Source organism: Mus caroli, chromosome 8 (assembly GCF_900094665.2).
Source record: "Mus caroli chromosome 8, CAROLI_EIJ_v1.1, whole genome shotgun sequence".
Classification (NCBI taxonomy): Eukaryota; Metazoa; Chordata; class Mammalia; order Rodentia; family Muridae; genus Mus; species Mus caroli.
In genome coordinates, this window is record NC_034577.1 from 62379854 (window position 1) to 62391791 (window position 11938).

At 51.7% G+C, this 11938-nt stretch overlaps 1 protein-coding gene across 1 annotated transcript; it reads left to right on the forward strand.

The window, feature by feature from the left end:
- Positions 1 to 360: 360 nt before the first annotated feature.
- Tmem161a (transmembrane protein 161A) lies at positions 361 to 11159 on the forward strand. The gene is made up of 12 exons (XM_021169643.2): positions 361 to 415; positions 2230 to 2333; positions 4692 to 4772; positions 5088 to 5185; positions 5298 to 5454; positions 6704 to 6855; positions 8031 to 8091; positions 8198 to 8341; positions 8428 to 8541; positions 8641 to 8815; positions 8922 to 9018; positions 9360 to 11159. The coding sequence occupies exons 1-12, from the start codon at positions 413 to 415 to the stop codon at positions 9614 to 9616; spliced, it is 1443 nt and encodes a 480-aa protein (XP_021025302.1). The 5' UTR covers positions 361 to 412; the 3' UTR covers positions 9617 to 11159.
- Positions 11160 to 11938: the final 779 nt, after the last annotated feature.

Consider the following 11938-nt stretch of genomic DNA (forward strand, 5'->3'; position numbering starts at 1 on the left):
GATACAGATTCATACTAGAAAATAAAACGAACCGGGTAGTGGTGGCACAGGCTTTCTTTAATCCCCAGTACTTTGAGGCCAGCGTGGTCTACAGAGTGAATTTCAGGACAGACCAGCAGAAGTTACATAGGTACTCTGTCACACACACACACACACACACGGCAAGGGCAAGGGCAAAAAGAGAAAGAAAGAAAAGAAAAAAAAGAAAGAAGGAAAAGACAGCAGACGAAACAACCTCATGCTCCAGCTAAAACTACAGTTTCCAGCATGCATTGCGCACACCCATCCCATTCTTAGCCCGATGACTGACTTCCCAGGATGCTCGTCAACAGCATTCTGTCTCTAATTGGCCAAGATTTCTCAGCGCTTCCCCGCCTCCAGCCTTGTACCACTGTGCGCCCGGGGAGCGGACATGGTGAGCAGGCCCTCTGGGATTCCCGGGGTGGAGAACGGCCTAGCTGAGCTGAGAGGGTCCCCCAAACCGTGCGGGCTATTTAGAAGTGTCATGTAGTCAGTGGTGCAGGACGCGGTGGGAGGTGAAGCTAGGGCTCTGGTCTGGAGTGAGGGAGCTGGGATTGCAGCTGTCTTTGCTTTCTGACAGGGTCCCATGTAGCCCAGGTTGTACTAGAACTTATTCGTAGCCTATGGGGACCTCGAACTTCTGATTCTCCTGCCTCTGGAGTGCTGAGATGACAAACTTGTGCCACTATTCACGGTTTTCTGTTTGTCTTTTAAAATCTTTTTTATTTTTCATTATTTTATTTAAGTATGAATATTTTGTATGTATGTCTGTGCACCGTGTGTGTGTGTGTGTGTGTGTGTGTGTGTGTGTGTGTGTGTGCTGTTCTTAGAGGCCAGAGAAGACATGTAGGATTCCCTGAGAGTGGAGTTAGAAAGGGCTGTGAGCTACCAAATGGATGCTGGGAATTGAACCTGTGACCTCTGGAAGAGCAATCAGTACTCTTAACCACTGAGCCATCTCTCTAGTGTCCCACTCCTTTTATTTTTTTCTATTTACCCGTTAAAAATTATTTACAAAGAGTCTTACTTGTTGGTGTTGATGGGCAGTGATGGCAAATGCCTTTAATCCTATCACTTGGGAGGCAGAGGCAGGTGAATCTCTGTGAGTTCGAAGCCAGCCTGGGCTACAGAGTGAGTTCTAGGACAGCCAGGGCTACAGAGAGAAACCCTGTCTCAAAAAAACCAAGCAAAATTGTACACTAGTACACCTGGCTGACAGATTATTTTTATATTGATCTGTATTTCATGTTAATTGGGTATAAAAGCAGAATGCAGGCAGGCAGCTCTAGTGGCACACAGTGTATATAATTAGATAATTACAGAAATGAGTGCTGTGTCGGCTGGAGCCTGACTTAGCTTCCTTCTGAAAGATTTGTGGAGCTGTGCTATGAACTCTTGCTGGGATGGAGTGGAGAGCTGGCATCTATCATTTGGTAGAGTGCTTAACTAGCATGGACAGGGCTCCACCCCTGCACTGCACAAACTGGGTGTGGGTACACACTATCACCCTAGCACTCAGAAAGTGGGGACAGGAGGATCAGCAGTTCAGGGTCACCTTCAGCTATGTTCTGAGATCCAGACCAGCCTCTGGGCTATAGGAAATCAACCTATCTCCCTCCCTCCCTTCTTTCCTTTGTTTCTTTCTTTTTTCTGTCTTGTGTTTTGTTTTGTTTTGTTTTGTTTTCAGATATTGTTTCTTTGTGTAGCCCTGGCTGTCCTAGAACTCATTCTATAGACTAGGCTGGCCTCGAACTCGGCCATCTGTTTGCACCTGTTTCCCAAATGTGAGGATTAAGCCCATGATTACACACAGTGCCTGGCAAGAAACATCCTTTAAACAGACAAATAGTTGGGTGTGCTGATTCTGGCCTTTAATCCCAACATTGGTGAACCAGAGGCAGGTAGATTTCTGTAGGTCGGAGGCCAGCCTGATCTACCCACATAGGGACATCCAGAGCTCACAAAGCAAACGGAAGTATTCAGGAAAGGGGTTCAGGGCTCTGCTGGTGGAAGCAGGGGTCAGGACCAGGTGAGCTGCTGGGGATGCCTAGGGCTCTGAAGACAGACTCTGGCTCATACCCACTGACAGAATTCTGAGAGATACCACCAGAGCCCAAGGCTGGCCCTCTCCACCCACCCACCTGCTCTATAAATAACTTGTGTTACATCAGAGCACTTGAGACTTTCTGACTCGAGCTGCCCCTTTAGGCGGTCCTTGGAGTGCAGCTGGTGGTGACTCTGTTCACCGCCACCCTCATGCACAGGCTAGCGCCACACTGCTCCTTCGCACGTTGGCTGCTCTGCAATGGCAGGTAAGGGAATGTTCTGCTGTCTGTCCTGCTGCCGTGGTCCCATGGTGCATGCTGCTTGTTCCTTTTAAAATATCTCCCCCTCCCCCTTCTCCTCCCCCTCCTCCCCCTTCCCCTCCTCTTTCATTATGTGTCGGGGTGTCTCCTCGTGTGGGGTTGTGCACTCATACACTGGGGCTGGCATTACAGTGGTTATGAGCTGCCTGATGCGGGGATGGAGAACCCAGCCCAGGTCACCTGGAGGAACCCCAGGTGCTCTTAACCCCTGAGCCATTGCTTCAGCCCTGGCTTTGTGGTTTTTAGACAGAGTCTCATACTGTAGTTCCAGCTGATTGTGAAAGTGTGGCAATCCCTCTGCCTCAGCCTCCCATCCGCATTTCAAAACATTTCTTTTCAACTGTGTATATCACATGTGTATCTGTGTGTGGTTTGTGCCTTTCCTAAGTGAAAGTTGCCAGTTATGGATGGTTGTGGGCGGCCCAGCATGGTGGGTTGAGGTTGGGGTCATCTGCAAGAACAGCAAGCACTTTTAACCAACAGTGAGCCATCTCTCTAGCCGTCTACACTTTTTCTTTTTCTTTTTTTTTTTTTTCCCCTGAGACAGGGTTTCTCTGTGTAGCCCTGGCTGTCCTGGAACTCACTCTGTAGACAAGGCTGGCCTCAAACTCAGAAATCCGCCTGTCCCTGTCTCCCAAGTGCTGGGATTAAAGGCGTGGGCCACCACCGCCTGGCCCATCTACACTTTTTAAACTTTGATTTATTCTTCCTGTTGTGTGTGTAATGTTTAGGTGCCTGTCTGGCAATTGTGTGGAGTCAGGTTGTAAGGTTGGTTTTCACTTTTTAGCTTTAGGAGGTTGTCTTAGTCAGGGTTTCTATTCCTGCACAAACATCATGACCAAGAAGCAAGTTGGGGAGAAAAGGGCTTATTCGGCTTACACTTCCACATTGCTGTTCATCGCCAAAGGAAGTCAGGACTGGAACTCAAGCAGGTCAGGGAGCAGGAGCTGATGCAGAGGCCATGGAGGGATGTTCCTTACTGGCTTGTTTCCCCTGACTTGCTCAGCCTGCTCTCTTATAGAACCAAGACTACCAGCCCAGAGATGGTCTCACCCACAAGGAGCCTTTCCCCCTTGATCACTAATTGAGAAAATCCCTTACAGTTGGATTTCATGGAGGCATTTCCTCACCTGAAGCTCCTTTCTCTGTGATAACTCCAGCTGTGTCAAGTTGACACAAAACTCTCCAGTACAGGGGCCTCAGACATCGAACTCCAGCCACAGGTTTTTAGGCACGGTCTTGGAACTCACTTTGTAAACCAGGCTCGCCCGAATTCACAGAGCTCCATCCATCTGCCTCGGCCTTCTGAGAGCCGGTATCTAAAGTATGCCCCACTATTTATGTTTTGTAATGTGGCAGCCTGGTGTACAGGAGAGGGTGCCTTAGCGGGTCCATGAGGTACCAGCTATACCACCAATTAGTATAAAATGAGGCACGGGAAAGGGGTAAGAAGGGATTGGAGGCTGAGAAAGAATGGGACAGAGAAGAACAAAGAGAGAAGAGAGAAAGAAGGGAAGAGGAGAACGTGGGGAGAGAGACAGAGAGGGAGTAGGAGAGAGACACACACACACACACACACACACACACACACACCTGTACCTGGCTGTTGGCTGTTGGGCAGAGCCTAGGAGAAATGCCAACAACTATGCCTGATGTCTTGGGTTTTTTTGTTTTTGTTTTTAATTTATATGAATACACTGTAGCTATCTGTCTCTGACACACCAGAAGTGGGCATCAGATGTGAGCTACCACGTGGCTGCTGGGAATTGAACTCAGGACCTAGCCATCTCTCCAACCCCGTCCTTTGGTGTCTTTAAAGTACACCTTGGATCTGTCTTGACAACAGAGCCCACACCCCCACTCCCCTCCTCCTGGCCTTTTGTAATCCAGCTTTCTCCTATTGTTCCTGTTTTGGTGCCTGGCCACTTCTGAGAATACTGTTGGAGTGGTTTCTCTTCAGAAAAATGGCTGGGGCGCCAGAGAGTCAGCCCATAGGTTGTCCTTGATTCTCGAGGTCCCTGGGGCTTGATCAGTTCCCTTCATCCCATGTTCCCAGAACTGCGCTAGCTCTGGGTACACCCATGTACCCTGGCTCATCTTTCTATAGGGCTACCCCCACCCCAGATCTAACCCCCACCCCACCCCAGCTCTGGCCCTGCCCTGGCCCTGCCCCCTCCCCTCCAGCTCTGCCCCCTGCCATAACTCTGCCAGTGTCCAGTGATCTATTTTCAAGACCAGATTCAGGTTCTTTGCATCATACCCCTAGGCCAATCTTTCCTGACCTCTGCCCCCCTCAACCCCCAGTCTGTTCCGGTACATACACCCGTCAGAGGAGGAACTCCGGGCGCTGTCAGGGAAACTGAGGCCCCGGGTCAGGAAGGAACGGTAAGTGGTCCCCACTTTGACTCCATGGGGCCCAGGCAGGGCTATGCCCTCCTGTCCAGGGACAGGCCTTATCCTGCCCAAGGGCTCCCAGCTGGGGGACACGGCCTACCCTCGCACTCACAGCGCTGCTGGGCATGGTGGCAGCAGTTGGCATCTTGTTGTACTCCTGGCCATTTGCTCGGGGCCAGCCCTTTGTCTAGGCTGCCCTCACACCTGATGTAGCTAAAGCTCTTTCCCAAGCTATCACCGCCCAAGCTTTCTAGGAGGTCCAGAGATGGTTGTCGACCTCAGCTCTCACTGTCCCTGTGTGCTCAGGTGGGCAAATGGTCTTCATGACGAGAAGCCATTGTCAGTGCCTCGAGATGCCCATTTCCAGCTGCAGACCTGTCCCCTCACTGCTGTGGATGCCCTAGGTAACACCCAGCCCAGTCCCCAGTCCCCTCCCCAGCTGCTGGGGTCATTCTGCCCAGGGGGGCTCTGGGTGGAAAGAGCCTGGAGTAGGTGCTGAGGCTCCTGTCCCTGCAGTCCTGCGCTTCTTTCTGGAATACCAGTGGTTCGTCGACTTCGCAGTGTACTCCGTTGGTGTATACCTCTTCACAGAGGCCTACTATTTTGTGCTGGGCCCAGTCCAAGAGACCAACATCGCTGTGTTCTGGTGCCTGCTCACTCTGGCCTTCTCTCTGTATCCTTCTCTGGCACTCAGCATGTGGGTGAGTGGGACTCAGGTCCCAGCTTCCCTGTCCGTCTAACTTGCTGTCTATGGGATCACCCACTGTGCCATAAACCTGTCCCAGAATCAGAGGATGCAGGCCATCCTGATTTTGAACTCCTGGCTCACCCTCCAGCTCTCGGTGATAGGCGCTCATCACTACACTGCTACTGTACACACACAGTCTGGTTTTCTTGTATTGGTCCCACTGGAAAACCAGGGACAGCTTCCTGGGATTTGGTTCATATTTTTTTGTTTGGTTTGTTTTTTCTTTTTTTTTTGAGTTTTCGAGAGAGGGTTTCTCTCTGCAGTCCTGGCTGTTCTGGAACTCATTCTGTAGACCAGGCTGGCCTCAAACTCAGAAATCTGCCCGCCTCTGCCTCTCAAGTGCTGGGATTACAGGTGTGCACCACCACTGCCTGGCAGTTTGTTTTTTCAAGATAGGCTTTCTCTGTGTCGCTGTCCTGAACTCACTCTGTAGACCAGGCTGACCCTAAACTCAGACATCCTCCTGCCTCTGCCTGCTGGGGTTAGAGTTGCACGCCACCACATCTTTTTGCCCAAACCTTCTGGTATATACATTGCATCAAAAAGCATGTCACAAGGCTAGCTTGGCGTTTGGAAAGCAGAGGCCCAGATATGGTGGGGACCCTAATCTGAGAAGGCACAGACCCTTTAAGGGATCACCTGGCCGCCAAGTGTTCTGAGTCTGGGGAAACATTTCATAGTTGAACCTTAACAGGGGGCTGCATCTTAGGAGAGTTTTGAGCTTAACTGATGGAAGCACTGTGTGTCTTTGGCTCTTAAACGGTAAAGCCACACACAGAGCTCCGTGCACGTGAACTTGGCTGAGAAATGGTGGTGTGCCTGAGCATGCAGGAGGAGGCCCCTGGATTTACACACACGAGGTTGGGGTTCTACCTCAAGCCCTGTCCCCTAAGGGGGAAAGAAAACCTGTCCTCCGACTTTTCCACAGCTTTCAAATGTCACATCTACTTGGGCTTTTCACTGCCCCTCCTTCCCTAAGTGCTGCTGCCATAGTGATTTCTGATTGGCCGGAGGTCATTAGGCCACCTCCAACCAAACACCAGTACCCCCAGATCCACATCCCAGGTTTAAACTGCAGGCACTCAAGGCCAGTTAGTACAGGGTTGTCTGTGCCCTGGTGAGGGGGTCTGAAGAGGGCCCAGCCTGCCCTTGGCTTTCTTAACCTCATCCCCAGGAAGGTGTTCCTCATGGTGACCCGGCTGTACTTCAGTACCAAGGAGGGTGGTGAGCGCTCTGTATGTCTCTCCTTTGCCTTCCTCTTCCTCCTCTTGGCCATGCTGGTGCAGGTGGTGCGGGAGGAGACCCTGGAGCTGGGCCTGGAGCCGGGTAGGTATGCTTCTCTGTTGAGTCCCAGGTCACTTTCTGTTTCTTTTTCTTTCTTTTTTTTCCCACTCACTCTGTGGCTCTGGCTGGTCTCAGACTCACAGAGATCCTTCTGTCCCTGCCTCCCAAGTACTGGGGCTAAAATTTATCTGTTATTACTGTTTTCAAAGATTTGTTTTTATTCCATATGTATGGTGTTCTGCCATCATGTGTGTCTGTGTACCAGGAGTGTACAGTATCTATAAAGGCCAGAAGAGGGCACTGGAGTTATGGTGGCTTGTGAGCCGCAGTGTGCGTGGGAATGTGTGCCCCGTGAAAGAGCAACAACGGCTCCTTACCGCTGAGCCTTCTCTGAAGCCCGTGTTTTTGTTTGTTTGTTGCTTTTAAGATTTAGTTATTTTATGAATGTGAGTGTTATATCTTCATGCATACCAGACGAGGGCATTGGATCTTGCAGATGCTTGTGAGCCACCGTGTGGGTGGGTGCTAGGAACTGGACTCAAAACCTCTGGAAAAGCAATTAGTGTTTTTTTTTTTGGTTTTTGTTTGTTTGTTTGTTTGTTTTTTGTTTTTTCGAGAGCAACTAGTGTTCTTAATCGTTGAGCTATCTCTCAAGCACCCCTGTATTTTTTTCAAGATTTATTTAAAATGTTTTGTGTGTGTGTGCGCGCGCATAGTGCTATTGGAGACTAAAAGAGAGTATTGGATACCCCAGAGCTAGAGTTACATATAGTTGTGAACAACCCTACACAGGGCTTGGGAACCAAACTCTGGTCCTCTGGAAGAGTGTCCGGTGCCTTCTCCTCTGAGCTGTCTCCTCAGCCCTAGGCTCTGTTTCTTGAACAATCCTGCAGAGTCTGGTCCTAGCAGGGCTCTGTGTGCTTCAGAGACAGGCACCTGCGCAGCACATGTGGAAGCCCTGGGTTGTATCCCAGCACAGGAGAATACAGGTACCATTAGAACAGGTTGTCTGGCCTGGGGCTTGGGCCAGTGTGACAGCCTCTGCAAGCATGAGGACTTCAGTTTGCACTCATGTAAAAAGTAGAAATTGGCTGCCCATGCCTGTAAACCCTGGCACTGGGGAGGCAGAGACAGGTGGATCTGCAAGCGGGAAGGCCAGTCGGCCTAGCTTTGGAAACCATAGCAATGGACGCCACTTGATCCTCTCCTTTCCCCAGGCCTAGCCAGCATGACCCAGCACCTGGAGCCTATTCTGAAGAAGCAGGATTGGGACTGGACGTAGGTCCTGGGGACTGGACCTTGGGGGTGGGTGCAGGTAGGGGGAATATCTAAAGGCTAAATTCTGATCAGTTGTGGGTTTCCTGAGACCATCTCTTCTCTCCAGACTCCCTGTGATCAAGTTGGCCATCCGCCTTGGGCTGGCGGTGCTAGGCTCCCTGCTGGGCGCCTTCCTCATTTTCCCTGGACTGAGGCTGGCCCAGACCCACCAGGACGCACTGACCCTGTCTGCGGACCGACCACTGCTACAGTTAGGCGGGTCTCCCGGTGTAGGATTGGAGTTGGGCTAGAGGCTGGGGGTCAGGAGCCTGATCCCACCGAGATGCTTGTCCCCAGGCTGCTCCTACACACCAGCTTCCTGTCGCCCCTGTGCACCTTGTGGCTCTGGACAAAGCCTGTCGCCCGGGACTTCCTGTACCAGGCACCCACAAGGAACATGACCTTCTCTGTGTGCGTTTTGGGGGCGCTGAGGGGCTTGGGGTGCCTGAGGCCATGGCCTGGGGAAGGAGGGCTCACCCAGACTTCCTGCCTGCTTCACTCTTGTTGCAGACCATCAGAAGGGGCTTTCGACTCTCTGCGCCTCTGGGTGTTGGTGGCGCTGTGCCTGTTGCGTCTGGCAGTAACCCGGCCACACCTGCAGGCCTACCTGTGCCTGGCCAAGGCTCGAGTGGAACAGCTGCGCAAGGAGGCTGGCCGCATTGAGGCCCGCGAAATCCAGCAGCGGGTATGCACCCTGGGTGGGATGGTCCCGGCGCTGAGGGGGCCTAGTCGCAGGGTCTCTGCCCTGGGAAGACCACCCCTTCTACAACCCCCACTGCCTCCCCCGTCAGGTGGTCCGGGTCTACTGCTACGTGACTGTGGTGAGCCTGCAGTACCTGACCCCGCTCATCTTCACTCTGCACTGCACACTGCTGCTCAAGACCCTGGGTGAGGGGCTGGTGGGAAAGAGCATGGGGCCAGAGGGTGGGGACAGATTTGATAAGGGTAGGATCTTCAGATAAAAGTGGAGGTGGGGGGGTTTCTGTTCGAGGGCAAAGTTGGCAAGTAGAGGTGGGAACATGGCCTGGTAAGGGTGGGGCTAGCAGATAAAAGTGAGGGCAGGGTTTGGGAAAAGCTACAGTTAAGACCCATAGGCAGGGCCAACAGACAGGGGAGGATGGAGGCCCCCTAAGGCCTGTGGGGTGTAACCTAGGTGTGGGCGGGGTGTGAGAGCCTCTAGATTCCCACCATTATGTCTCCACCTATAATTCCCTTCTTCACTCCTGCAGGCGGCTACTCTTGGGCCCTGAGCTCTACTCCTCCCCCACTGGCCCCATCCCAGCCCTCAGAGGCTTTGATCCCTGTAGACCCTGCAGGAGACGAGGCCCAGCAGACTGCAGCCCAGGTTGCAGGGATCCTGGGTGGCCTGCTCACGCCCCTCTTCCTCAGAGGCATGCTGGCTTACATCATCTGGTGGACAGCTGCCTGCCAGCTGCTCTCCAGCCTCTTCGGCCTCTATTTCCACCAGCACCTGACAGCCTCTTAGCAGGAAGGCACTAGGCTCTAGTGTCTGATTCCTGCCCACCAGGATTGGGACTGTCCCCTGTGTGTGTGCCTTGGTGCCCCTAGATGACATAAGGGTTGGTGTGGGAACTCCCTACCATCTCTCTCACTTCAGTGCCTAGATCATAAACCCCTTGAAGCAGTCTCCCCTGGGCCATGATCCCCAAGTGTGTGTGTGGGGGGGGGCGGGCACTTTTTACAGAAATCTCCCAGAGACTGGGGGGATGAGCAGGGGAGACCTGGATAGTGAGAGGGGCCTGGGAGAGCTGAAACCTGAAGATCCGAGGTGGCTAGGAGAGCTAGGGGTGGGACTCTAGCCCAGCATCCATATAGCCCCGGCGTCTGTCAGTATCCCCAGGAGGGAGAGACAAGAGTCTCCATGCCTGTCTCCCCAGCACACTTGGGATGCTGGGGTAAGAGGGTTAGCCTAGACTAGTAACAAGACTGTGTAGAACAAGAAGAAAAGGGGGGCCAGGGGGAGGCTTGAAAGGGAAGAGAGGGGAGAGGTTGTCACCATCCTCCAAAGCTGTGAGGATGACTGCTGTGTTTTGAGGTCTTGGTGACTAAGGGTCACCTCCAACTCCAAAGTTGTCCTTTTGCTATGACTTAGTGTGTGTACATGTGTATTTATGAGATATGCATGACCCTCCTACATATGTAAAATGTGTATTGAGAATAAAAAAGGAGGGCTTCTGCAATGCTGCCTTATCATGTTGCCAGTGTGGTCTGGCCCAGTCATGTTCAAGAGTGCTCAGTCAGAGCCTTGAGCCTCTGAGTCTCTGTCTAAGAGGACTTAGGAGTGTGACTGCCTATGTGCTGTGAGCACAGGTGCTGTGTATGATACAATAGGTCCATGTGTGAGAGCAGGGATCAGAGGACAACTTAGCATGCAGATCCTAGCCTTCTACTGTGAGACAGGGTCTCTTGTTTACCTGAGTCCCTCAGGTCGGCTGTCCAACAGGCTCCAAGGAGTCTCTGGTTTCCTCTTCCCACCTTGCTGTAGGAGTGCTAGGATTATAGACTAGTGCTGCTGTCCCACTTTATGTGGGCTCTGGGGACTTGAACTCAGGCCTTCATGACTGCAGCAAGTATGGCTGACGTGTGTATGTGTGTGTGTGTGTGTGTTATGAATCAACAGGATGTCCTTGAAGGGCTATCTGGAGTCCCTGCCTCCCAAACTGACCCTGACAAGGGCTGCAGGACCTTGTGGAAGTCTCATGGGAATTGGGGATGCCCATGCTCTGCTGTGGATTTCAGAGTGTAGGGGCGCACAACGTAGAGGGCCCCACCTCCTTCAGCTATATGGCTCAGGCCTGACTGGGGCCTGAGCTGTGTTTCAGAGCAAGGTCCCTAGGCTTCTGGCCGATGCCCATTTGCTGAGCATGATGGAGTATAGCTGATGACTCCAGAGGTAGTTGGGCCAGCCAGTGCTATGCAAGACCTAGAAGCCAGCCTGGATTATATTTCTCAGATATTAAATAAATCCGAGCCATGTTGTTGGCAGATTTAGCTACATGGTTACTGTATTCCTGGATCCTTATCTTTTTTTACTGGCAAAGAAACCCAGGGTCTTTTGTATAGTAAGTGTTCCACCCTTGAGCCATGCTCCCAGCCCCTCACTGGGGGATTCTAGGCTGGGGCTCTACTGCCCCAGTCTAATGTTCCATCTTTGGCCATCAATTTCATCCCCAGTAGCCAGTGTCACATTTACATCTATGGACAGAAAGATGCACAGAGCATGTGGACAACACACCTGCAATCCTCAACTCTCTTTCACAAGGATAGCCAGGGGAGAGATGGCTCAGAGTGAAGAGTACTGGCTGCTCCTGCTGATGACCCAGTTGTGCGAGCACCCCATGTGATCATCTGTAAGTCTAGACTAAGGACCTGCCGGCCTCCTCCTGTACTAGGCATGCACAGTTATGCAAAGCACCCATACACAAAATGCTTTTTATAGTACCAAATAGTGGCCATGCAGTGGTGCTGTCCACCTCTAACCCCAGCACTTGGGAGGCAGAAGCAGAGAGGCCAGCCTGGTCTACAGAGCAAGTTCCAGGACAGCCAGAGCTACAATGAGAAACCTTATCTAGAAAAATTAAAAACAAAAGTGCTAAGTAGCTTGACCCCGTTTAGGGCTGAAGTTCATAGAGTGGGAGGTGGAGCCAGAGTTGAAGAAGTAAGAAGCAGGAGATATTTAAAATTTTATTAAATATACTCTGTTGGCACAAATCTTCAAAATATATAAACATTATATATAAACAAAGTGTCTTCATGGCATCAAAATAGAACTCCAGACTGGACAGTG